Raw genomic sequence first — 26890 nt, forward strand, 5'->3', positions numbered from 1 at the left:
GGCAAACCGTGGCCTGAGAGTCAGATCCAGACCGCCACCAGGTTGCGTAAAGTTGCGTGAGAACACAGCCAGGCTCGCTTGTTTACTTGCACTAAAGCGATAGAGACCCGTGGCCCTCAAGGCCTGAATACCTGCTGCCTGGCCCTTTGCAGAGACATTTGCTGAGCCCAGCCATACAGCCTTGCCCTAGCATGAGTGTTTAGGTGGCCGTCTCAGAGGATGGCAGGAGCCCTGGCTGGGAACCGTCCCCCCGCCTCTCCCCCTGTAACGTTTCTCTGGGAGCAACGTGCAGCACCCACAGCACGCCCTAGTTTGGGCTCTGGGCTGCACCTTCTCTTTCAGAAGCTTCCTCTCCTTTGTTACCAACAAATTGTCCCACCCGCTGCGAGGACAGGGTCCCAGGGAGGGGCGCTTGGGGTGGGGCAGGGCGGCTGGAGAGCTTGGATAGCAAGCACTGGGGGTGGGCGATGGCTGAGTCCCCTGGGCAGTGCCCTCCTCTGCAACGGTAGCTCCTTCTGGGTTGGCATTCTGGAACACGAGGGAAACAGGCCATACCCAGCCTTCCTCCTCTTAGTCTAAAAGGCCGTGAGCTGCCTTTTCCTTCCTGGTTGAGCCCTGCTCCCCCCTCCTAATCCTCCACCCTGGGAGCTCTGCTGAGATATCACCTGTCCCTGCTCCCACCCATTCTAGGTCATTCCTCTAGTTGGCTGTCACCTCCCCATAACCCAGGAGAGCCTCCGGGCAGGGGCTGTGTTAGTCCTAGCTCTGCATGGGCCTGAGCCGTGGTAGGAGCCTGATAAGTACTTCCTGGGAGTCACTGAGGTCCCTTCCCTGCCAGCCGTGCCTAGACCTTGGAATAGGGGTCATCGAGGGGAGGGTGGAGACCGCATTTGCTGTGACCATTCCCTGAACCCATCCTAGAAAGAGTCCCGTTTGTCCGTTCTGCGTTTGGAACCCACACCTTTCTGTTGGGTCTCGGGGGCGGGGCGGGAAGCGCTGGTTGGCGGCTGTCCGCTTCGCCCTCCTGGCGGCGTCACGCCCCGCAGCCTCTCTGAGCGCAAGCCCTCCCCCTGCAGCCGTCTGCCTGCCCAACCAGTTCCGGTGCGCCAGTGGCCAGTGCGTCCTCATCAAGCAGCAATGTGATTCTTTCCCTGACTGCATCGACGGCTCGGATGAGCTCATGTGCGGTGAGCCAGCTTCCCGTGGAGGGTTCACCCTGGGCTGGGGTGCTCCCCACGAGTGTGGGGTCTAGAGGGAGAAGATATGCTGGGGGCCTGGTACACGGACAGAGGAGGCTGGGAGGTTGGGAGCACTTGGCCTTGGGGGAGGCCGGCAGGGAAGCCTGCCTGGAGGTAGGGGCAGCTGTGGGGCTGAGCTGGGAGGGGGAGGGGGGCGCATGAGCCCATGAGGGTATTTCCGGCTGTGACGGAGGCAGGCCCCTGTGGTTGGGGCTGACTGTGCCTGAGAGGGCACGCTTCTGCCCGCCAGGACCTCACTCGGCAGCCTGTCAGGCATCCCCATCAGAGGATGGGGGTCGGGGTGGCCCTCTCCCTGTCAGCCTGCTCTCTGGCGAGGAGGTGCATGGTACTTCGTGCCCCGTGAGTGACGTGGCCTGTACAGTCAGGGGTACGGCGGCCATGGGATGTGAGGCCAGGGCAGTCAGGGAGGCTTCCTGGAGGTGGTGGCTCTTGAAGGGCTGTCTTTGATTCCGACGGGGGGGGGGGGGGGGGGGAGCCGGAGTCTCAGACAGGAAGTGGGAATGTGTGCACACGTCTGAGGACGTGGGCTCTGCATTCACTGTAGAGGTATCTGGGCTGAGAGCTGACTACGGGAGAGGGGTGTTGAGAGCAGGGAAGGAGGAGGGCTCCCTGAGCACGTTGTCCCTTCGTGTGAAGCGAGGTGAGGCACCTCAGTTAGCGTCTCAAGAAAGTGAGTGACCTGGGGCCGGAGGGCGGCCGTGGGTGCCACCGGGGGTCACGCCCCCACCCCTTTGCTGGCAGGCGCCAGTCTGACCGTGTCTCTCTTCAGACTCTGGCATGATGGCGCCTCCGGTGTCAGGGGCGACATTTATCCAGAGTCTGGTCCGGTCGCCCAAGCCGGCGGTTTTCCTCCTCTGCCGGGTTCTGGCTGGCAAGAGGGGACGTGGTGGACGGAATCCTTGGGCCTGATGGGAAAGTGAACGTTCTTTTCGCCGAAGTTGACTTTAGAGTCTCCGTGCTCCCTCCCCAGGGCGGGGGGCAGCCTGAGGAGCACCCCCCCACCCCCGGCCTTCGTCGCCCCGTCAGGATGCCCAGAAAGACCTTTGGGCCCCCCGAGCCTGGGCTTGGCCCCTGCCCCTCACACTGCCCTCACTTGGGACCTCTGTGTCAGCAGGCGTGTGGGGCTCAGCGAGCCCTGCTGGTGAAGGCCTCCGGCCCCCAGGGTCTCCATCAGCCCAGCTCTGCCCCTGCGTGTGGGCCAAGTCCCCCGCTGGCGTGGCTCGGAGCCCCCGGGCCCTGCCTGCCTGCCCCCACCCCCGTGGCCCCTGTCAGCTCCTGGTGACCGGCTCCAGCGGCCTCCTGGCCCACCTGACTTGGGGCGTCACCGGGCCTCCAGAGAGCCCTTGGACCCTGGGGGATGAACCTGAGACGGCTCTTGAGGGCTTGTCGGGCAGCGTGGAGAGCTCCGCCAGGGGTGGGGCGGAGGGGGGGAGGGTGCTCCGGGCAGGCCAGGGTTGGGGGGAGGCGGCGTGGCACCGCAGCACCCAGCTTCTCCCTTCCTCCCGCCCTCCCCCAGCGGGTGCTGTGCCTGGACCCCAGCGGCCCCTCCAGGGCACACGGCATCCACCCCCCGCGGGAGGGCCTGTCCTTCTCGGTTAACGTCGATCGTCTCTTCCCACCCGTCCTCTGGCAGAGATCACCAAGCCGCCCTCCGACGACACCCCGGCCCACGGCAGTGCCATCGGGCCGGTCGTGGGCATCATCCTCTCGCTCTTTGTCATGGGCGGGGTCTACTTCGTCTGCCAGCGCGTGGTGTGTCAGCGCTACACGGGGGCCAACGGGCCCTTCCCGCATGAGTACGTCAGCGGGACCCCCCACGTACCCCTGCATTTCATAGCCCCCGGCGGCTCACAGCACGGCCCCTTCACAGGTGAGGAGCCGACGTGCGCAAGGGCCCTGGGTACGGCTGGGGTGAGTGGGGAAGATGCACCCTGGCGGTGGGCAGAGGGGCCTGAACCTGGACCTGGGGGCCGCGGAAGCCGAGGAGGGTGTGCTTTGGGTCGGGGGGGGGGTGGCGGCCCGGCCCCTGAGCCACCTCGTCCCTCCCCCCGCGGCAGGCATCTCCTGCGGCAAGTCCGTGATGAGCTCCGTGAGCCTGATGGGCGGCCGGGGTGGGGTGCCCCTCTACGACCGGAACCACGTCACCGGGGCCTCGTCCAGCAGCTCATCCAGCACCAAGGCCACGCTGTACCCGCCGGTGAGTGGGCGCGGGAGGAGGCCCGGCCATCTGGGGGGGTCCCCACCATCGGTGGCCGGTCAGGGGGACCCCTTCCTGTGACCTCGGCATTTCTGGAATTATCAGCTGTCCCGCCGTCACAGAGAATGGTGACAGCGTTTACTTTCCTCCCTCTGCACATCTTGTCATTTTTCCCTTGTGACTTTTTTTTTTTTTTTTCCTGTTTAGAAAGGGTGCTTCTTGTTCGTGGTGGCTAATCTGGAAACCCCATAACAATATCAAGGGCGGAGTCTCCCCCATAACCCCACCTCCCGGGTTGCCGCCGGGCATTTCAGTGTCCCAGAGATTGTCTTTGACCCTCGCAGGCCCACCCTGTCCGTGACTGTGTCTCTTGTAGGGCCTGTCTGGACGGGGTGCTCCCAGTGTGCCTGTATGACTTTCTCCTTGCTGTCCCTGCCAGGAGCACCCGATGTTCCCTCCCAGGCCCTTGCTGGGTCCCAGAAAACAGCTGGGTTGTTTTCCAAAGGGCTGGCACTCACAGGTGACTTTTGTGGCTGAGCTTCCAGAGCCGGAGGGTGAGGGCCCTAGTCCGAGGCAAGCCACACGCTAGAGAGAAGTGGTCACACAGAGGGTGACACACAGAAGCCCCCAGCGCCCGAGCCCCCTACAGGTTCCTGCCAGGGGACCTCTCCCGAGGCTGGGGAGGACATTCCCAAGGGCACAGCCCCAGGGAACGGGGCGAGCTTGATGCGTGAGTGTGAATCTGTGTATACAAGCATCGGGGCTGACGTTACGTGGTTCTGTGCTTTTTGATCCTTAAAAAACCCAACTTCCTGCAACAGATGCTCCTCTAAGGTGACCTCTGCCTCTTGCGCTCTCTCTGGGGGTCTCCAGGAAGCCCCACCCGCCAGGGCTGGGTGTCACTGCCCTTCTTGTGTCTCTCATGTCCGGGCCGTCCCCTCCTTAGCACATCTGACACTGGCAGGCGTCTGGGAGGAAGGGGGCAGCAAGGGTCGCTGTCGCGGCCTCACCTGCTGGGAACCGCGTCTCCAGGAGGCTGCAGGCCGGGGCTGCGTCTAGGGGCAGCAGAAGCCAAGAGCCGAGAGCCTGGAGTTTAGAATACTCCCCACCGTCCGCCTGGTCCTCTCTGCCGCTACTGTCCCCCTGACATTCATGTGTGCCACATGACCAGCTGGAAATACCAGCAATCATGAAAGGCCGAGCTCACTCCAGGACAGCCCCCTGGGTCCCCCATGCAGATACTGGGAGGCTCAGTCCCCTGGCTTCTCGGTCCTCTGGCTCTGCTGGGAGCTGAGGGGAGGGGGTCTTATTAGCAAGAGATGACACTATTACCAACTAGCTATTTTTTTTTTTTTTTAAGTTTATTCAGGGAGAGAGAGAAAGAGAGCATGAGCAGGGGAGAGGCAGAGAGAGAGGGGAGAAAGAATCCCAAGCAGGCTCCTCACTGAGGCAGGGCTCGATCCCATGAACCCTGACATCATGACCCGAGTTGAAATCAAGTGTCGGATGCTTAGCAGATTGAGCCACCCAGGTGCCCCCAGCCAGCTATTTTTTAAAATTAATTAGCTTATTTATTTTGAGAGAGGGGGAGAGAGAGAATGAGCAGGGGAGAAGCAGAGAGAGAAGGGGACAGAGGACCCAAAGTGGGCTCTGTGCTGAGAGCAGACAGCCCAATGTGGGGCTTGAACTCACGAACCGTGAGATCATGACCTGAGCCAAAGTCAGAGGCTCAATCGACTGACCCACCCAGGCGCCCCCCAGCTATCGTTTTAAAAACTTTGTTGAGATATAACTTACATACCACACCAATCACCCGCTTACAGGGTAGAATTCGGCGGTGGTTAGCAAATTCACGGACACGTGCGAGCATCACCACCGTGGATTTTAGAACATTTCATCACGCCAAACACAGACCCTGCACGAAGCCAGCTATTTGTAAAAAACTGAGTGGCTCAGTCGGTTGAGTGTCCGACTTCGGCTCAGGTCATGATTTTGCAGTTCGTGAGTTCAAGCCCCACGTCCGACTCGCTGCTGTCAGTGCTGACCCCGCTCTGGATCCCCTGTCCCCGCCACCCCCCTCCCCCGCTTGCCTCCTCTCTCAAAAAAACGAAACAATAACTATATTGTTTCACATCAGAAATATATGCTCATGGTACAAAATTCAAAAGGTACCGTAGAACGTACAGTGAAAAGACGGTCACCCCCTCACGCTGAGCGTGAACCCCTGCCCCCCAGAGGCACATCCGTGGTGAGTTTCTTATGTGTCCTCGGGGTAATCTGTACACAGGCAAGTGTCCAAGAGTATGGGCTTTATTTTCCCAGCCGAGAGGGTGATAGTTTGGCTTTCGGAGATCATTGTAAATTCACGTGCCGTTGTAAGAACAGACAGAGACCTCCTCTGTCCTTCACCCGGATTCCCCCAAAGGTAACACCTCGCGTAACTAACGTCCTCTTAGTCCTTCTGTGCCGCTCTGACAGAGATAACCTCGGCTGGGTGGCTTTAGCACCTGCTTGTCACAGTTTTGGAGGCCGGGAAGTCTGAGATCCAGACGCTGGGAGATTTGGGGTCCGTGGCGTCTAGCGGGGGCCCGGTTCTGGATCACCGACGGCCGTCTCCTCCTCCCTACGTGGCGGAAGGGGTGAGGTTGCCGCGCGCGAGGTCGGCGGCCGGGCTCACGTGGGCTCCCCGCTCAGGACCAGATCAGCTCCCGACGGCCTCGCCTCCCACTGTCATCACTTGGGGGTCAGGACTCCACATAGGACCTCTGGGGACACAAGCGTTCAGTCTATGGTAACAGCACAACGGAAGTACTGGGCCGTTGGTGTGATATTCTTTGGCCCTATTCAGATTTCACCAGTTTTAGAAATGTGCTTTTTTATTTTAAAGACTTCCTTTTTTTTTTTTAATTTTTTAAATGTTTGTTTCTATTTGCGGGAGAGAGAGACAGAGCATGAGCAGGGGAGGGACAGAGAGAGAGACAGACAGACAGACAGACAGAATCCAAACCAGGCTCCAGGCTCCGAGCTGCCAACAGAGCCCGACGTGGGGCTCGAACTCATGAACCGTGAGATCATGACCTGAGCCGGAGTCGGACGCTCAACTGACTGAGCCACCCCGGGGCCCCAAAGACTTTTCTCGTACGAGCAATTTTAGCTTCGCAGCAAAATTGAGAGGAGGGTACAGAGATTTCCCACACGCCTCCTGCCCATCCTGTGCCAGAGTCATGTAGTGCTTGATGAATAACAGTCATTGATGAACCCCCGTGGACACGGCACGGCCGTCCAAGGTCCAGAGCGCGCAGTACGGTTCGCTGTTGCTCTCGTACGTTCTGCGGGCTCGGACAGGTGGACGGTGACCCACAGCCACCATCGTAGTGTCCCACAGCGTAGAGACACCGCTTGCCGCGTTGACCCGACCAGAAGGAGGCGCTCTCCCGAGCCCAAGTGGCTGAGGGGCTGCGCCCGTGGAACGTGGGAAGACCAGCCCGTCAGCAGTGCGCTGGGGGGAACCAGCTCTAGTCCGACATGTGGGCAGAAGAGGAAACGGGACCCCAAGAGCTGGGGTGTGGGGGCACCTCTGGGAGGCCCTCTCCGCTAGGTTTCCCTGCCTGGTCTCTGCTCCCCCCTCTGAATGACACCGCCCTCAGTATCGTGCCCTCCCAACTTTGGGGTCGGATCCTGAAGGCTCCCCAAGGCTGGCTATTTGGGCTGAAGAGGACCCTCCACAGAATAAGGAGTGTAGGTTACTCACCACGTGTCACCAAGGGGCCCACTTTAGAGATGGGGAAGTGGAGGCCCAGAGAGCTGAGGTCCCTCACCGGTGGGGGGCGGGGGCACGCTGCAGCTGCGGGGGTGATGGAACAGGACCCACACACATCTGCCTGGCCACAAAGGCCCTTTCTGCTGCCTTCAGGGACCTGGCGGACTCCAGCCCTTCAGGTGTGGGCCCGGGGTCGCGGCTGGTCTGCGGGGTGGTATTTGGGCCACAGGCGGGGTTGCCTCTCACCGTGACAACCTTCAGGGGGGACGGCTGTGGCTTCCTGTCCACTCCCTAAGTCTCACGAACGCCGACTCGGAACCGTACAGACCGTGAGGGGCCCGCGGAGCCAAGCGGGCCCCTCCCAGCCCTGCCCGCCTGCTCGGGCCGGGGTGGGCGCACCATAGGGAGCGCCTGCTTCCGTCAGGCTGGCGTAACCTTTGCTTGCTCTCCTCAGATCCTGAACCCGCCGCCGTCGCCCGCCACGGACCCCTCCTTGTACAACGTGGACATGTTCTACTCTTCCAACATTCCCACCGCCGCGAGACCCTACAGGTACGAAGTTCCTGCCACCGCCCTCCATACCCGTGGCCCGTCTGGGCCTCCAGACAAGCCTGTGATAGAGCAGGACCCCCGGTCCCCGTTTCCCGGGTCAGGAAACCTGGGAAGAGAGGTTCGGGGTGCTGGTGGGCTCTCCCAGCCGCTCAGACCATACCTGGCTTGCCTCCCCACGGGGCAAGCCGGGCCTACCTGCTGAGTCCAGGAACCGAACCCCGTGTTCTGAGCAGGCTCTAGAAGGTAGACGTAGCGCTGGGTTGTTTTTTAAGTCGGGACGTGCCCGGGCAGGCGTGGCCTTGAATGGCGCCACCAGGGGATTCCCACTGTGGCATAGCCAGGTTCCACTGCCTAGGGAGGCCCGTGCACAGGGGCCAAGGTTTGACTGTGTTTGAATCCAGCTGCGGGACTCTGGCAGTGATGCCCACCTCTGCCGCCTCCGTCCCGTAAGGGCCCCAAGTCTCATGAGTGCAGGGGTGGCACCTGCCGCGGAGGGCCCTTGATTGGGATGATCCTCTCAGCCCCCCGGGGGGTCCGTGTTGGGGTGGCACACCCCACCCCCCTGGGTTGGGAGGGGGCCCTTGAGGGTGCTGAGAAGAGGCATCTGGGTGTGCTGGCCTGTGTCCAGGGGCCAGGTCCGAGCCTGGGGTGACCTCCAGCCCGGTGGCCTTAGCCCACAGGCCTACCACACAGGTGCATGGGGCCGCTCGCCCCAAGGGGGAGGCAGAGGCTGGAGAGTGGCCCGCACCTCCCTGCTCCCTAGAGCTGCCTGGAGCCGGGGAGCCTCAGAGCGCGTCGCGCCTGCCCTCTGGTGGCCATTTCAGGGACTCCGGCCGGAAGAAGAGCGAGCCACTGCCCTAGTCAAGGGCCCGCAGTGCTCCCCCCGCCCCCAGTGCCTCAGCGTCCCAGTGTGTCCCCAGCAGCCTTGTGGGTGGCTGTCCCCAGGCTGTCACATCCACGCTGGCCAGGCCCCTCAGTCCCCGCTCCACGTCCTGCCTTTCTCATTATGTCCTATTTTCATGGCACCTCTTCCCTCCCCGTCTCTCGGGGTCCCTTCCTGCCCCTGGGGTCCTATGAGGCCTGTCCACCTGCTCCATGTTCTCGGCACCCGCTGCCCCTCCCCGGCCCCAGGGTGCTGGCTCCACCTTCTTGCCCTCCGTGAGCCCTCTGGGGCCCTTAAACACACCGCGATCCCCACCCCCAGCTCAGGCCCTGACAGAACCTTCCGATACAGGAGACGTCTGGGAGGCGTCGTCACGGGGCGCTTGGAGGCACCGCCTGGGTCAGATGGCTTTAGACTTCCAGGCTCACTGGTCTCTGGCACTTACAGTAATAATGATAAAATGGGGCACAGTCGTCCAGCGCTTTCTGGTGTCAGGCACTGTTTCTGGCACTTTCCACGAAGAATCTCATTTAATCCTCACCAGCCTCTTTTGAACTGGGTACTGTTTTATCCTTCCCATTTTCCCAATGAGACACTGAAGCCCAGAGAAGTTAAGTAAGCTGCCCAGGCCAGGTAGGCTCTGCAAGCCTTGTTCTCCATAAAGGCAAGCAAGGGGCGCCCGGGGGGCTCAGTCGGTTAAGCGTCCGACTTCGGCTCAGGTCATGATCTCGCGGTCCGTGGGTTCGAGTCCCCACTTCGAGCCCTGGGCTGACAGCTCGGAGCCCGGAGCCTGCTTCGGATTCTGTGCCTCCCTCTCGCTCTGTCCCTGCCCGGCTTATGCTCTGTCTCTGTCTCTCAAAATTAACTACACATTTAAAAAAAAAAAAAAGGCAAGTGTGGCTCCCAGGTGTGTCGGTGCAGACACACCCACTTTGGACGTGGGGAGTGTGGCTCAGAGGGAGCACACAGCTGAGGGGCCCCGGGGGTCTCCCCGAGACGAGGTGCCACTCCCCTCTGTCCCCTTCAGGCCCTACATCATCCGCGGCATGGCGCCCCCGACGACGCCCTGCAGCACGGATGTGTGTGACAGTGACTACAGCGCCAACCGCTGGAAGGCCAGCAAGTACTACCTGGATTTGAACTCGGACTCAGACCCCTACCCGCCGCCGCCCACGCCCCACAGCCAGTACCTGTCGGCGGAGGACAGCTGCCCGCCTTCGCCCGCCACCGAGAGGAGCTATTTTCACCTCTTCCCTCCGCCTCCGTCCCCCTGCACGGACTCGTCCTGACCCCCGCCGGGCCACCCTGGCCTCTCTCTGCGCCCTTGTAAATAGTTTTAAATATGAACAAAGAAAAAAATATATTTTATGATTTAAAAAAAATAAATATAGTTGGGATTTAAAAAAAACAACAATACGAGAAATGTGAACAGTGATGGGGTGGGCCGGGCCGGGGAAAACTTTGTACAGTGGAGAAAATATTTATAAACTTAATTTTTTTTAAACGTCACTGCCATTCTTTTGTGCCACGTGTGCTTTTGAGCTGAGCGTCCCCACGGGGCGAATCCCGCCCTCCGCCCTCCCTGGGACAGCTGTCAGAGTTGTGCACTGATCCTCCTGAGCACCGCGGGTCCCCGTCAGGCCCCCACGGGGCGGGCTGAGCCTCTGGGCAGAGGCGGGCAGGGAGGATGCCTGACTTGTGCCCTCGTGAAGGGCCCCCGGCTCCACTGTTAACCATCCTGAAATTCTAAATGGGTTTTAAGAAAGAGACCCTGCGTTTCGTTTTGCCCTGGGCTCCACAGATTACGTACCTGTGCCTCGGGCTATTCCTCGGCCTGTCTGACCTCTGTGCGTGCTGGCCCCAGTTACCACCTGCCGTCCACGGAGATGGTGCAGGGACAGAGGGGGATCCCCCCTGGCTGTGTATTCCGTGTGGACCCCCAGTGGATGGGGCTGCCAGGGTCGGGTGGGAACCTCCCAGCTCCTGTGCCCTCCCCCATTTCCATCTTGTCCTTTCCAGCACACAGGCCCCCAGGCCCTGGGGACCTGCCCCAGCCCGGTCCCCGCAAGGGCAGTCGGTCAACACTGCCCCCAGGCCCGCCGTGTACCCACCGGGTCGGTACAGGAGGCGTCGGAGAGATAAGGCGTGCTCCCCGCCCCCGGGAGTGGGGGTTCCCCAGCCTGCTGAAGGAGACTGAGCAGCCGGCAAGTCATGAGGAAGTTAGGCTGTTCCCCAGGTGCCGGGCAGGAAGGGACTAACCTCACTTGGAATGTCACAGGGAGGTCAGAGGAGAACTACCATTTTTAGTCCCGGGGACACACTCAGAAGAATCGATGCACAGCGATCTGGAAGAAGGGCCTCCCTTTGGGACTGGAGATCCAACCCTTGGCCAGCCCCCAGGGCCTGGAATGCGGAGGTGACAGTCTCCAAGATGAGGAAACCCCAGAACACTCAGACCCTGGGGCCCCAGTGCTGGGGAGGTGGAATGGGAAAGGTGGTGGCCCTCGGGGCTCCCCAGACTGCCTGACCAGGGGACATAGCTGGGGTGTCAGGCATATGAGTCTGCCAGGCTGGTTTCCTGAGACTTTCGGGGAACTGTCTCCCCTGCTTCCTGATTGTCCAGGAGTTCCCGGAGGTCACGGTCAGCACTGGCGGTGAAGGGGACTGGCTGGCGGACTTGTTGGTTCTTGCTGCCCCTGGGACCAAGAGGGCTGCCATCGGGGTGGGGGGGGCGGAGGGGGGACCTGTGCTCAAGGCCCCTTTGCAGAAGGAGGGACTGGATCTTCCTGGGAAGGCCAGCTTCACTTACTTCATCCAGCTGGCCCCATCTGGTAAGGAAGGGTGCTGTCACCCGCCCCTGAGGACTGTCATTTAAGACATCCCGCTCCGATGGGATCATGCCTGTTGAGAAGCCTTGCCCAGTGAGCGCCTGGCAAGGAGCAGCTCCTTGGTAAATGGAAGCTGTGACCTATTAGAGCCCAGAGACATGACGTGCTTGCCCAAGGTCACACCGCTAAGGACCAGCCCTAGAGGGTGCACCCAGAGCTCTCAGGCCCAGGGTGGGGTGCCCAGCCCCAGAGAGCTTCTTGCGGGGGGGGGGGGGGTTGGGGCCTCCCGAGCACTCAGGATCCCCGTTCTTCCAGGCTGGGCCACAAGCCCTGCGGTGCCAATGAAAGCCCTAATCTCAACGTGGGCAGAGGGGGTGGGGGGTGGGGGGACTTTGCCGACTCAGAAGCAGGAGCTGCATCACGGGGGGCTACCGGGACCCCCTCCACTGTCCTGCCCTTCCGTTCAGTCGTGCATTTGAGGGTCCCCTCCGTTCTCCTAGGGCCAGCCAGGGTCAGGCAAGAAGAGAAGCGGCCTGTGCCGCTGACCGCTGGTGACGGCCTGCATGGGCTGAGGGGGGGGGTTGAGACACCCCCCTGGCATCCCAGGCCTGTCTCCAGAGGCCACTCTGCTGGACCCTCTGCTGCCATGAGGTCAAACTAGGAGGAAGGGGGGCCAACCTGCTGGCTTGTCGAAGCACGGCCGACAGTTTCCAAAGCTGAGGGGGAGAGAGCATTGTGTTGAGATATCCTGGGGCCCAGAGAGAACATCCTATGTAGATGGAAGGGCAGGGAGGGCTTCCTGGAAGAGGTGCTATCTAAGCTGTGTCTTAAATGAAGTTAACCTGGCTTATTTCATTTAAACTTCACAACGGTCCCGCTAGGTAGATGGTGTCCCCAATTCGCAGTTGAGGAAACCAAGGCTTGGGAGAAAATAGATTATTATTATTTTTTTTTTTTTTTTACTAATTTGTTCAATCATTTCTTTACACAACAAGCAATACTGACAACCAGACACTGCTCAATGTGCCTAAGCCTTCCCAACCATCTCACCTCTGCAGTGACACCCACTACTCCCCAAGTCTCTGTCGCCCGCCCCCGAGTCCTGCGGGGTCTCACTCCTCACTGGTCCTATCATTTGCTCCGCTCAGCCCTCCCTCGCCTCATCCAGAATGGGTGAGGGGCTCCTCCTTGCCCCGGGTCCAGCAGCCCCCGTGGGTCTACAGCTGCCCTGGACACTTGAACACAATCCAGGTGGCCAGATCTTGGCCATGTCCGCCGCCAGGCAGGACGCTAGGGAACCGGGATTTGGCAGGTGTGGAAGTTTCTGTCCCCAAGAAACCTGAGTGCTTTGGGGAGCTGGGTGAGACTCGGCTCTTGCTGGCTTGTCCCCTCGGGGGCTTCTCCCAGACTCCCATACCTACTCCCCCCCCCCCCCACTCCGCCTCCCCAAATGCCCTCTCTTCTTTTCTTCCCTGCTGGATTGGACAGGTTGATCATTAGCAACGCTAGTAGCCGCCCTTTCTACCAACCCTGGGGCCACGAACAGTCCTTGGTAGGAAGCACAACACTCCTCTCCTTGGCAACCCAGACTGAATCTTTTTTTTTTTTTTTTTTTTTTCAACTTTTAAATTTATTTTTGGGACAGAGAGAGACATAGCATGAACGGGGGAGGGGCAGAGAGAGAGGGAGACACAGAATCGGAAACAGGCTCCAGGCTCTGAGCCATCAGCCCAGAGCCCGACGCGGGGCTCGAACTCACGGACCGCGAGATCGTGACCTGGCTGAAGTCGGACGCTCAACCGACTGCGCCACCCAGGCGCCCCAACCCAGACTGAATCTTAACGCACTGAAAAAAAGGAGGAGAAACAGAAGAACTTAATTTCCATGTTAAAACGGGTCGACCTTTCCTACCTCCTAGAGCTCCCTATCTGGCCCCACAGCCCGCCAGCCTCAACACATGACCTGGCCGAGCACCAGCCTGGCCTTCGAGGCATCGTCCTCTGCCAGGGTGGCCTCACTCCAGCCCTTAGATCAGGCCTGAGCCCTGGTGACATGACATTAGGAAGGACCATGGGGGAGGGGGCGTTTCCCCCAAGCTGAGCTTATTCGATTTAAAGCCTTTTTCTGAGTGTACGTATGGGTTAAAATGCCTTTTCTTTCATGAAATCATGGTAATAGCATAAGGTGTGTGTTTTTTTAAATCACTACCTAAAAATTTTCTATTCAAAAATCATTACTTGATAGAACTGAAATTTGGCAGCTCTGTGTCTGTTCCCACAAGCTAAGGGGGTGATAGCTGGGTATGTGGGCATTCATTACACTTTTAAATTTAGATGGATTGAAAATTTAAACAGTGAAAATGAAACCATAAAAGGATTAGGGGGAAAAGGGGAAGGTGGTGATCCATGAACTCTAGAAGTTTGAGGATACTGAGGCCAATGCAAAGGTTCAAAATCACTCTCCTGCTTACAGCCTGTCAATGGCTCCCTAGGGCTCTCAGGAGATAGGCTGAGCTCAGATGCCTCCAGGAAGTCCTCCCTGACTTCAACCCTTCCAGTTAGGTTAGCTCATCATAATTGGAGACTTTTGGGGCCCACTTATGTTGGGGGAGGTACTGCATCATTCGCTTAATTATAGTGCAAATGCCCCTGTGACCCTCCTCAGGGTCTGGGGTGAAAGAGCCTGAAGCCTGTACAGGCAAGTCCTCTGATGGTGAGTAAAGGGATCTCTGTGTGTGGCTGGGCTCTCCCCAGGCTCCCAACCCTGGCCCAGCCCTTCATCTCAGGCGCCGCCCCCCTGTCCAGGGGTTCCCTGCGGCCTCTTCCCCGGCTGCTGGGTCTAGCGGCTGGGGCCTGGCCCTTTGGCCCCGGGTGCGACTTCTGTAGCAGAGATTTGCTGCCCTTGCTCTGTCCGTCCTTTCCAAGGTGGGGCCAGCCCTGAACACGCCCCTTCTAACTCAGAAGTTCTTCCCGGCCCTCAGTCTCCCAGGAGAAACCGTAAGTTCCAATGCCTCCAGGAGTCCCTCCCAGTCTCCTCGCCCAGACCTCAGTCATCCCCACCGGATCCTCTGCACCGTCCTTCTGCGGTTTGCTCAGCCAGGCCGGCCTGCTCCGGCCCCACCCCAGGTTATCTGCATATGTCTCCTCCCCCTACCCTTCCGCACAGGCACACCTGAACCGGTTTCAACCTCGACCGCGTCGACTGCGTTCCTCACTAGCTGTGTGGCCTTTGGCCAGGCCCACGGCCGCTCTGAGCAGCAGGATCAATGGTGAATAGTATCTGCCCTTGGCTGCTACCTCCCTAGACGTCCAGCTCCCTTCAGGGCACGGACACAGGTTAGTAGGTATTATCAGTACTGTACTTTACACATGAGAACTGGAGAGTCAGAGAGGTGAGATCACCCAGCCGAGCTCACTCAGCCAACACGGCCCACACCTGGTGCCTGAATGCTTCCTGGGCTTCTGTTCACCAATCTATAAAATGGGGACAATAATACTGAACCGTAATAGAGCCACCCGCCGCAACGTCTTTCGAGAATCAGCGTCAGGCTCTGCTGAAGCAGTGGGCTGGGGGAGGGGCATGTTTGCACCAGAGGCCCAGCTTCCAGGCACTGGGGTTGACCCAGCTCCGCTGGCTTTCATTCTCCCTGTGTGGCATGGGGGCTCAGAGGGCGCCTGAGTCCCTGAGACGGAGGGAGCTGGGGGCCGGCTGAGGTGGGTGCCAAGGGTGGGGGTATGGGCACAGAAAGATCGTGAGCATCTATCTGCAAGGCAACCTGGCGGCCGCTCTCCTGGGCCTGCCCTCCCTACCCGCAGTGGCCAGATTATGTCACTCTTCTCAGGAGGCTTGGGGAAGGTCACAGAAACCAGCCTTCCGTGAGCTGGAGTGGCCATCCCGGACCAAGCTGGCACCACTGGAGTGAGCTAGCTGCCCTAAAGACTCCAGCCTCCCTGCGTGGAGCCCCCGTTATGACGCCCGGCCTGGTGCCCAACCCAAGTCTGGGCATTAGGGATTCTTGCTCTTTCCTGGGCACGGTGGCACGGTCCGCAGGGCCCTGCATCGCGCAGCCACCTCGGCCACCTCCTCTCTCTGCCACGTTTCTCTCCCACCACAACCGAATCGTGCCTGCCTCCCCAGCGCTCCAAAGCTCCGCCCTGGGGTCTCTGGTCTCTCTCCCGGCCACCCGGACCCAGGAACCCACGGTTCTGTCCTCCCTGTTCGGGGGCTGAAATGCCACCTGCTCCCGAGGGGCCCCCGCCACTCTGCGGCCTGTGTTACAAGGGGTGTCTGACCGTCCCCCGCAGACCGCCAGAGCCAGGACCCTCTGCTCCCCACGCACCCGTGCAGGCTGGGCACAGAACAGTGCTCGCCGGAGAGCTGCCCACGAGAGGCCAGCACTCCCCCCGGGGCAGCCTCGCGAACGCGCGCGCTCGCGTTCTGCCGGCTTCGGGCTGGGTTCCACACCACCCTCACCTCGCCTGCGCTGCTCAGCCCTGCCGCCAACTTCCGCCCTCCTGTCGATTTACTCGTGACTCTAGACAGAGCTCCGCACCTACTGAGAAGCCAGACGGGTTATTAGAAGGTGTCTAAGATGGGCCAAGGTGGGCTACTCTAATGTGTCCCGGCCCCTCCCTGCCGGGGAGGCCGAGCAGTGGATGCGGGGGCCTGGGCGAGCATTTTGGAAGAGGCTCTGGTGTAAATCTTTCTGTAAGACAAAAGGGATGGGATGGGATGGGATGGGATGGGATGCCCACCCCCCCGCACTTCACTCCCGCGGGTGTGGACGCACAGCTAGGGTCACAGACCCCCTGGGACGCCGGGGGTGGCAGCAGCCATCCCCTCACCTTGACCCCAACTCCCGGCCCGGCCACCACTTGAGCGAGGAAGGGGCCGAGAACGCACGACCCCACCCCACCTCCCTATAAAATGCAGCTGTGGAGAATGCGGGCATCGATCCCGCTACCTCTCACATGCTAAGCGAGCGCTCTACCATTTGAGCTAATTCCCCAGCTCGGGGCGCCCTCCACTGCGGGGACGTATGGTGGCTCACGTCATCACGGTCGGCTCCTGACCCTCCAGCCCGCCTGCCCGCGGCTCTCGCTACCTCATTGGTTCCCTTACTGCTCCCGACTCCATGGCCAGGATTGGTTTGGCTCAGTTTAGTTTTAAAAAGCATTGGCCGTCGGATTGGTGGTCCGCAGCGTCCGTCAAGCGGAGGCCCTGCTGTTGCTACGGCGTAGGGGGACCCGGCCAGGTTTCTCCCGGTTTCTGATTTGTTTCTCCAGACTCCGGGGTCCTAGAGGTTCCGGATCCGTCAAGTCCATGGGAAAAGAATGCTCCCCTCGCGCTTGACTGACGGGGCCCGTGAGCCAATCGGCGCAGGCGCAACCGGGCCGCCGGGCGATCCAATAGGCTGTAGGGGGCGGGAGAGGAAGGCCAATGAGCGCGGACCTGGGGGCGGAGATCGGGTCGCGATTGGCTGCGAGGCGGCCGGAGGGAGGGCGGGGGGAACTCAAGGCCTGCTTGATACGTCCGCCATTTTGGGCGCTTCGCTGATGGTGTCGGTGAGCGCGTTTCCCGCCTGAGCGCGACTAGCGGCGGGTCGCGGGCACCTCCAGGTAATGGGGGTGGGGGTGGGGGCGGCGGAGCGGGCCGCGGCGCGGGGGGCGCGGGGGGCGCGCGGCGCGCGGGCGGCGACGGCGAGGCCCCCTCCGCCCGGCCTCGGCGGCGCGGGGAGGGAGCGTCCCGGCCCCCTCCCCTCCCCCCCGGAATTCGCCGCTCGGCGGCCGGGGAGGCGCGGCGCCCGGGCTCCGCGGCCCGTCCCCGCCCGCGCCTGTCAGCCGCCTGCTCGCCCGCCGCGGCCCGCGGGGGCCTGGCGGCGCCGGGCGCCGGGGCGGGCCGCGGGCCGGCGGCGAACTTTGCGCCCGGGTTGGCGTCCGCGGCCTTGCGCGGCGGCGGCGGCGGCGGCGGCGGCGGCGGGCGGGGCGCGCCCCTAACCCGGCGGGGCCCCGCTCGGCTCCGGCCCGCCCCGGACAACTTCTCTGGGCGCGGGCCCGCGAGCGTGTCAAGTTGAGGCGGCAGCTCGCCGCAGACTCTCGAAGGCCATTGTTGGGCTCCGTTCTGCGGGAAACAAGTTCTGTGGGTTTGGGCTCTTCGGCCGCAGAGTCATCGGGACACGCAGAAGCCGGCTCGGAGTATGTAAATAGCCTTCCGAGCGGCTTTTTAACTCCCGTGTTGTGACTCGAAGGTGGACCTGGTCACGAACGCCTCCCCGGCGAATATGAGCGAGGGGGGTGGTCCTTCGTGTGGCTGGAAGTACCTCCCTCTTAAAGCAGCCCATCCGCTGCGGGCTTGGAGGGCTTTCCTCCCGGGTGCCGCTCGCTCCCATCTCAACTTGGGACTTTTCGGTTGTAAGGGCGCGGAGCGAGCCCTTGCGAGCATCCCTGTGCCCTGACGCTTCAGCCTCCGAGCTTCCCGTGGCGTTCCCGGTCCTTCTTAACGCTTTCTGGCGGGTCGGCTAGAGCTCTGTTTATGTTTTGCTTTTTACGTGGCTGTTTCCTTTTCGTCCCCACAGCACCCGTCGGCGTGGAGATCGTCCCGCTTTGCTAATGGGAAGTTTACTTTGATTTTTGTCCTCAAGGTCACGTTGCAGGGAGGCGGCGAGTGGGAGAGGGGCTCCGGATGTCCAGCCACTCGAATGAAGGTCTCCTAAGCGGTGGCGGGATTTCAGCTTTTCTCTACTGCGAAGCTAGAGTGCCTGGCTCGAGGTCTTGGCTTCACCACTTGCTGGCTCTGCGACCTTGGACAAGTTACCCCGCTTGTCTGCTTTCCCCGTAACACGGCAATAATAAGAGTCCATCTCGCGAGTTTGTGGGGAGGGAACGAGTTAGCAACGGTGCCTGGCGCGCAGAATCAGCTTGGTGCGATTAGTGGCTGTTGGTACCAACTTAAATTTGGTGTTTGAATGTTTGGATTACCATTAGGAAGTCAAATGAGCGTGTAAGCCCTGGCCCTCGGTGACGGTCTCCAGAAAGCCCTGTGTATTTATTTCACCGTCAGCTTTGCGGAGAAAAGAGGCTGGACGTTATTTTAACTTTTCCAGGAGAGGGGTGGCTGAAGATTCGTTAAATCACCAGTGTTTCCTGAAGTGACGAGCTCATGGTGGTGCTTCAGAGTGTTTTGTCTGAGAGGTGACGGTTAATCGAGGAAAAGCCCGTCGGGGGCCCGGGTCCGATTCGCTTCCTGCCTGCCTGGGGATACGAGGCCCTCGGTGCGATTGGTCCCCATGTCTGTCAGCTCCAGTTTTGTGGTCCCGGTATCTGTTCGTCCGTGTTCTCCGGGTTACCGAGGTTTGCAAGGGTGCTGTGTGTTGAGATGTACTTCAGCAAGCCTCGTTTGGGAAGTCACCGGCCTCCCGCGGATGCTTCGGAAGTGTTTTGCCTTCGGTGTGTCTGATTAGGGAGTCGGGAGCCTCTAATAACAGAATGCCATCCGCTCGGTCACACACATACTGACAGTCTCTTAATCCCTGGTACTCGGAACCGTGGTGCCCTTCCCTCGGTGTTACTTGCTTGGGACCCGGCTTGCTTCGCTTGCACTGGGGCAGTGTTTCTGTGCACTTTTTTTTTTTTTTTTAATTTATTTATTTTTGAGACAGAGAGAGACAGAGCATGAGCAGGGGAGGGGCAGAGAGAGAGGGAGACACAGAATCCGAAGCAGGCTCCAGGCTGCGAGCTGTCGACACAGAGCCCGATGCAGGGCTCGAACTCATGGACAGTGAGATCGTGACCTGAGCCGAAGTCCGATGCTTAACCGACTGAGCCACCCGGGTGCCCCTGTGCACTTTTTTTATTTTTTAATTTTTTTTTTAAGTTTATTTATTTTTGACAGAGACAGAGAGTGAGCATGAGCTGGGGAGGTGCAGAGAGAGGGAGGGAGACACAGACTCTGAAGCAGGCTCCAGGCTCCAAGCTCCAAGCTGTCAGCACAGAGCCTGATGTGGGGCTCTGGGGCTCGAACTCACAAACCGTGAGATCATGACCTGGGCCGAAGTCGGATGCTTAACCGGCTGAGCCACCCAGGCGCCCCTCCCCTGTGCACTTTTAAGTAGAGGTGGGCATCTCGCCTGGGGTAACTTAAGAACAGGGTTTTGGATTAGAAAACTTTAGCTTTTGTGTGAAGTATGCAAAACAAAACAAAAACTTGCTGGTTTGAACTAACTACTTGAGAATTTGAGAATCAGACCACAGCTGGACAGAAAATGAATGGTGGTAAGATTTGACAGAGTGACGTTCGCTCTTTTAAGGTAACTTTTGCATTGCTTTGGTGCAAAGGCATTGTGCTTATCACAGGCAAAAATCTCTCTCTCTCTCTCTTTTTTTTTTCTTTCATGTTTTAAAGTCCAGTTAGTTAGTATACAAAAACCTCTTTCTTAAAACAGTATTTGTCACTGGGGCGCCTGGGTGGCTCAGTCGGATGAGCGTCCGATTTCAGCTTGGGTCATGATCTCGTGGTTCATGGGTTCGAGCCCCGCGTCAGGCTCTGTGCTGACCGCTCAGAGCCTGCAGCCTGCTTCGGATTCTGTGTCTCCCTCTCTCTCTGCCCCTCCCCCACTTATGCTCTGTCTCTGTCTGTCTCTAAAAAGTAAGTAAATGTTACAAAAAAAATTTTAAGAAAAAACAACAGTATTTGTCAGGATCGGTATTTAGTTTGTTGCCGTTGTGAACTTCTTTCTTGAAATTTCATATTTTGGGCAGTTGAGAGGCAGCTTCAGTATATGTTGGTCCAAATTTTATAATGTTTTATTACTCCTAAGAAGAATACATGGTAGTGACAATGCAGTTCTTCTAATTATCTACTTACCTAAAACTCAGCCTTGAGTTTATTTCATAAAAAGCAGAAGAAGCTGTGGTTTGGTCCTCATAAGTCAAGATCTGAGTCCTTGTGTGGGCTGAGTAGTGTGTTAGCTACTTTTCTTAGGTGAGATGGACTGAAAAAAATAAACCTGGACTCTTGGCTTTAAGCATCTGTCTTATTTCTTCTTTTTCCTTAAGAGAATCTCAAGTAACTGGTTTTTGATTTGCTCTAGGTATGTGTTTCATGGTTGGGAGGCAGTTTTGCCCCTAAAGAAACATCTGGCAACGTCTGGAGACATTTTTGCACGTCCTGCCTGTGGGAGTGGGCAATGTGCAATTTGGCTTCTAGAAGATAAGAGGCCGGGGATGCTGCTAAACGGTCTGTAATGTACAAGATAGCACCCTAAAATTACCCAGCCCCAAAAATTAATAGTGTAGCAGTTGAGAAACTCTGTTGTAGATAGACGCTAGACTGGCACGCATTAGAATCACTTAGGACTTTTTGTTGTTGTTGGTTTTTAATGTTTCTTTATTTTGAGAGAGAGAGACTGTGTGTATGTGAGCAGGGAAGGGGGGGGGCAGGAGAGAGGGAGGGAGAATCCCACAAACCACAAGATCATGACCTGAGCTGAAATCAGGAGTTGATCACCTAACCAACTGAGCCACCCAGGTGCCCCTGGGACATTTTTAAGACCAAGGATGATGGACCCCACCTCTGGAAATTTGTGGTGGTATTGAGAATATATTTTTTAAAGTTTTATTTATTTATTTTGAGAGAGACAGAGAGAGAATGAGAATGAGCCAGGAGGGGCCAGAGAAGCGGTGGGAGGAAGAGAATCCCAAGCAGGCTCCTTGCTGTTAGCGTGGATCCCGACTCACGGCTTCATCCTGTGAACTATGAGATCATGACCTGAGCCGAAATCAAGAGTCAGATGCTCAACTGACTGAGCCACCCAGGGGCCCCAAGAATATATTTTTAGAATGCTCCCCAGGTAATAATGAAGTGTAGCTAGGTTTTGGAACCAGTGCTCAAGACCACAGACAGTAATGACTACTTGTTGGCCAAGGAATCCTTCAGGTGACCTGTGAGCTCTGTCTTTGTGGCACCTAGATCCTACCTAGGAGATCACTTAGTAGTGGGGATACTTGGTGTACACACATTATTTTCAGGTGCCTCAAGACTGGACTTTAATATTTATTTTTTTGAGAGAGAGAGAGAGGGAGCGAGCATGCGAGCAGGGGAGGGGCAGAGAGAGAGGGAGACCCAGAATCGGAAGCAGCTCCAGGCTCTGAGCTGTCAGCACAGAGCCGGACGCGGCGATCGAACCCACGAACCGCGAGATCATGACCTGAGCTGAAGTTGGACACTTAATCGACTGAGCCACCCAGGCGTCCCTGAAGACTGAACTTTAAAAGAAATTTTAGGGGTGCCTGGGTGGCTCAGTCGGTTGAGCGTCTGACTTCAGCCAGGTCACGATCTCACGGTCCGTGAGTTCGAGCCCCGCGTCGGGCTCTGGGCTGACAGCTCAGAGCCTGGAGCCTGTTTCCGATTCTGTGTCTCCCTCTCTCTCTGCCCCTCCCCCGTTCATGCTCTGTCTCTCTCTGTCTCAAAAATAAATAAACGTTAAAAAAAATTTAAAAAAAAAAAAAAAGAAATTTTAAATGAATAGATTTTATAATATAATTTAGAAACTTTTCCTTTACCTCATGAGAATACATCACTGTGTTGTGCAGCTCTCAGGTGTTTAGGGCTGTTTGCTCCTACTCCTAGAACGTGATTTTTGAGTTTTATATCCTTTGCTCCCATCCTGTCAGTCAGTTGTCAGTTCTGTTTTTAGATGCAAGCTTCATCATTATCTTTTTGGTTTTTGTTTGTTTGTTTGTTTGTTTGTTTGTTTTTCCTTTTGTAATGAAGGCCTATTTGCAGAGAGTTAGCCCTGGATCTCTTTGCCAGTTCTGCCTTTTTAGGGCAAGAGAGAGGCATACTCCATGCGTAACATTTTAACGCAGAGACCCTTGCCTGCTAGGAAAGGAGCCTCCTCTGTGCTCTGGACTCGGACCCAAATGGGGGAGTGTTTCTCTTCCTGGCGGGGTGGGCGGTGGAGTTGGGGAGGGGGAAGAGGTGCGTTAGCAGAAGGGCAGAGATCCTTTTCTTACACATACTTACAATTTGGATCGTCTTGTTTGTTGAATGGAAGAATACTGGTTTAAAAACTACAGATTTCCAGCAATTGAATGTTAGTATCTGGGCTTCTAAATTTTTTTTTTTTTTCAACGTTTATTTATTTTTGGGACAGAGAGAGACAGAGCATGAACGGGGGAGGGGCAGAGAGAGAGGGAGACACAGAATCGGAAACAGGCTCCAGGCTCCGAGCCATCAGCCCAGAGCCCGACGCGGGGCTCGAACTCACGGACCGCGAGATCGTGACCTGGCTGAAGTCGGACGCTCAACCGACTGCGCCACCCAGGCGCCCCAGTATCTGGGCTTCTAAAAGGGAGAAAGAAGATCATGGTGGCACTTTGTAATCTTTCATCCTGAAATCAGCTTATGGCTGTTGTTGAGAAGGACGAACGACCCCTCCCCCATCACCTTCTTCTAATCTTCATTTATTTGATCAGCAAATAGAGTAATTGAATCCTTACTCTGCCAGGAGCCGTATTAGGGACTCACGAACAGGCACTTAAGGACTTGCGCTCTGGAGGGAGAGGTAGCAGTCATAAAAGGGGTGCAGTTTTGGCTGGGAGGCCAGGTAACAAAGCTTGTTAGAATTGTCCACGGTGTAGGTAAGTAGGCTCCTCAGGGAGGCCCTACAAGCCTGGGCAGAAAGTAGCTTAGGTTTTGCTCCTTGGGGGTTGAATTTGCCAGAAGTCTCTTGCCACTTAAGAAAGTAGTTACACCTTTGTTTCTTATGTGTATTAAGTGGTTACTTTGCCTTGCTTCTTTGGTTGGTGTGTCTTAGAAAGCGGTGCCGTTTCTGTGCTGGCGAAGCTGTTTTGTAATGGCGAATAGGATCGGTCTGTATTCAGTTTTGCTCCATAGATGATGGTTGTTGGTCAAACTGGAAACGCAGACTGCTCCCGTACCGATCAGAGGCTCTGTGTAGGTTCTCACTGAATGAACATCTTGAGCATCCTTGAAATTGATCGTGTCTCTAATGGGAGTGTTTTTTTGTTTTTCCTGCTGCAGTTGGGTCTAGGCTGACTAGAGGTTTGTTTCTGTGGCCTTTTGACTTTGGCTTAGATTTAGTTGCCACGGAAAACCCCTTTTTCCTCTCTCACTCCCCATTTATTTTTCTTTACTTGGAGAGGGTTGATAGTTACTAGTCGGATCAATACCCAGTTTATTTCAGGGCTTAAATGATTGTGGACTGACCTCTGGATACCAGGAAGATGAGCTCGTGAAGAAGCAAATAGGAGGAACCTTGGTAGTAGTTGAAAGACTTCTCACCTTAATGGGGACAATTTCACGTCCTGGACTTAGCAGTCTGAGCTTAGCTCTGAGCAGAAGTGTTTTACTACTCGTCACTCACAGCTGGCTAGTGTTGACCTGCTTTGTAATAAGTATTAGTGAAGACTACACGGTCATCTGTGAATTTATACAGATGAAGTTTGATTGGTTCTGAACATCGTTTTACTAATACAAAGAAGCTCTGGTTGGTTTTGTACTTCTTGGTGACTTTGGAGAAGACTAGGGTGGTATTTCTTTCGGTGGGAATACATATTGACTTGAATGGCTTGTGTGCCCCAGAGGTTGACTGCCATGAAATCTGGTAACCCAAAGGCAAGATGAATTACAGATTCTTATTTTGGAGTTAGAGAGTAGAACACAAAGGCTGCAGAAGTAAGAGTGTGACTGAATGTCGAGTCAGATTTGGAGAAAGCTCTTCAGATTGCTGGTTGGAGCCTTGAGTTCCCGTACCTGGATACACATCTGAACAGCAGTGCTGGCACCAGAGACGTGCTTTGGCAGGAAGAGAAAGGAAAGCTTGGGTGAGCATGCGAGGCACCCCGAGACCCTGATCGGGGCAAGTAAGGCGGGCGTGCTACACTCCCCACTAAGTCACGCTCCATGGTGGCCTGGTGGTTCATATGCGTTGGCTGGGCCTTGGTGAGATTTGGGCTTTCTGTCTCTAGATGGGGGCAGTGGCAGGAGGAACATTGAAAAGCCTGACTTGATTGGCTGTTTGGGGTTTCCTTTCTTGAAAGTCATGGTTTTGGAGCTGGAACAAAACTTCGAGGTCACTGATTCTTAGAGAAAAGTGTAGGCCATGCTGGAGAACGGACCCATAGGCAGCAGACAGATCTCTCTGTTCCTGGGTGATGCCTTCGGGTTTTGGTGGCCCCACTAGACCACAGTTTCTAGTGTCATATGTTTCAAGAGTGACATCACAACTGGATCTCACTGAGAATTAAGAATAAATGCTTAATTTCTGAATTGTTTCCTTTTGGTGGTAGTACTTGGCAGTTTTCTGTCATTGTAGTAGACGAGGGGATAGTGTCTCCCTGGAGATACAGAGGTTTTCTGTTGCCTCTGGACAGCGGGCATGGGGAATGTCTCACCTGCCTCTGGTGCCTGCTTGCCAAGACCCTGTCCCTTCTGGTTAAAACTTGCCCTTCCCATTGTAGACCTCTCGTCCTCAATTTATTACACCCTTACTTGAATTCAACAACTATGCATTTGGCGCCTGTCATGGCATAGTATTTTAAACTAAGGGGGTTTCACAGATTAATACTGTTCTCTTTCCCCAATTCAGAGTATATCATGGAGGTCAAGAGTATGCGAGGACCTAAAATAGCTGGCTTTGCGTTCTGGCTCCCAAAGTCTTCCCAGCTGTGTAACCCTAATATCCGACAACATCTTTGTTCCTTAGTTTCCTTATCTGTGACATGAATATTAAATAGAAACTCATTTGCACAATGGTTAGAACAGAGTCATATTTTTATTGGTATTACTGTTCTCAATCTTCTTCATAGTAACAATAGAAGTAAGTACAGAAATGTCTCTAATATAAGGTGTAGTGAATGCTCTAAAGAGGTAAAATGGAATTTTAAGGGATCTTAGAGGACTTTGAGGTCCGACGAACTGCTCTGGGGTGGTCCTGGGTGATAGTGATACGGATGAGGAGGGCTTACGGCGTTAGTGTTGATATGCACGTTTTTTTTTTCAAATCTGGATTATATTATATATGCTTAGGTAAATGTATGTGATCATATTTCTTTCATGGGAGTAGAGATCATATATTTGAGGTTTTGTACTTTGCTCTCTAAAACAGTCTTTAAAATCCCTCTGGCACTTGCGACATTGTAAAGGTAACTCCGTTTGCTTTAGAGGGTCCTCTGTTTCGTAGAACTGTATTTTTCGGCGTACTGAGGGATCGATGTGTTTTAACATACGATTGGATCTTTCTTTATTTTGCACTTAATTTCTTTACAAATTCCGCATCACAACCAGACACCTCTTCTCTGTAGAGGACCAGTTAGTAAATAGGTTAGGCTTTGCGGGGTGTGGAATCTCTGTAACTACTCAGCTCTGTCGTTGTGGCATGAAAGCAGCCATAGACAACATGTAAACAAATGAGGCTGGCTGTCTTCCAGTGGAACATTATTTACAAAAACAGTGTGGAGTGTATAAATACCAAATCACTATGTTGTACGTTTCAAACTAGGATAATATTGTTTGTCAATTATATGCTAGTGAAAAAATAATAAAACTACTCCAAAAGTGAAAACCTCACAAGAGACAGGTGGTGGGCTGTCCTGCTCTAACCTGCTTTTGTATTTTAATTTTTTATGAGATCATCAATTCAGAGAGAGTGGAGCAGGGTGTGTAGATGGTAAATGTTAAAACCAGCAACTGTGTAGCCAGTAACCAGCTTAAGGAATAGAATGTGGCCAGTACCTGTGGCTCTCTCTAGGTCTTTCTCTGACCACCTTTTCTTCTGACCTCAGGAGGGCAAGCACTACCCTACATGTATCATTTTCTTTGTGGTGTTGCCATATGTGAATGTATCCTTATATAATGTAACTTAATTTTTTGCAATCTTTAAAGTATACGAATTGAATCATTTTGTTCTGTGACTTCCCCCTTCCCCCACAATGTGTTTTGAGATTCCTTCATTCAAATGTTTGAGTACTTACTATGTCTTAGGCGCTAAGACGGTGCGCTGGCATGAGTAAAGCGGACAAAAGTCTCTGTCCTCATGGAGCTTACAATTCATTGGGCAAAGATAGTTAACAGGTAGGTCAAAGCTGCGGCAGTGATATGGTGAGTGATATTGTAGGGAGGAAAGTAACGCGGGGAGGTGGGATGGTGGGGGCTGTTTGAAGATTGAAAGGGGGTCAGGGTGGACCTCCTTGAGAAGGAGGTGAGGGAGCCCTGGGGCCGGGGCTTGGAGGAGCCTTACAGGCAGAGAGTCAGCTGGGGGCACGAAGAAGGGTCGTGCCTGCTGTGTGGAAAGGACACTGGGGAGGCCTGCTGGCTGGAGGGAGAGCCCGGGGGAGAGTGGCAGAGGTGCTGGTTGCGAGCCAGTCACACGGGCCAGCATTACGATTTTAT

At 56.2% G+C, this 26890-nt stretch overlaps 2 protein-coding genes across 30 annotated transcripts in view; both read left to right on the top strand.

Annotated features, from left to right (window-relative positions):
- The window catches only part of LRP5 (LDL receptor related protein 5), a 104823-nt gene extending 94663 nt beyond the window's left edge, over positions 1-10160 (top strand). Inside the window, exons 19-23 of the mRNA XM_043581878.1 lie at positions 1077-1187; positions 2893-3129; positions 3317-3456; positions 7671-7768; positions 9679-10160. Coding sequence (XP_043437813.1) covers positions 1077-1187; positions 2893-3129; positions 3317-3456; positions 7671-7768; positions 9679-9940 — 848 coding nt within the window. The 3' untranslated portion in view covers positions 9941-10160. The remainder of the gene's footprint in view (positions 1-1076; positions 1188-2892; positions 3130-3316; positions 3457-7670; positions 7769-9678) is intronic.
- A 6814-nt stretch (positions 10161-16974) lies between these two features.
- Positions 16975-26890, top strand: part of PPP6R3 (protein phosphatase 6 regulatory subunit 3) — a 136520-nt gene continuing 126604 nt past the window's right edge. For 27 of the 29 annotated variants that reach the window (XM_043581908.1, XM_043581910.1, XM_043581909.1 and 24 more), the window contains exon 1: positions 16975-17097. The gene's annotated coding sequence lies outside the window, so the exon portion shown is untranslated. Of the gene's footprint in view, positions 17098-17568; positions 17674-26890 lie in introns of those variants that run through there. The other 2 variants (XM_043581912.1, XM_043581881.1) reach the window with 2 other exon arrangements.

Source organism: Prionailurus bengalensis, chromosome D1 (genome assembly GCF_016509475.1).
Source record: "Prionailurus bengalensis isolate Pbe53 chromosome D1, Fcat_Pben_1.1_paternal_pri, whole genome shotgun sequence".
NCBI classification, from domain to species: Eukaryota; Metazoa; Chordata; class Mammalia; order Carnivora; family Felidae; genus Prionailurus; species Prionailurus bengalensis.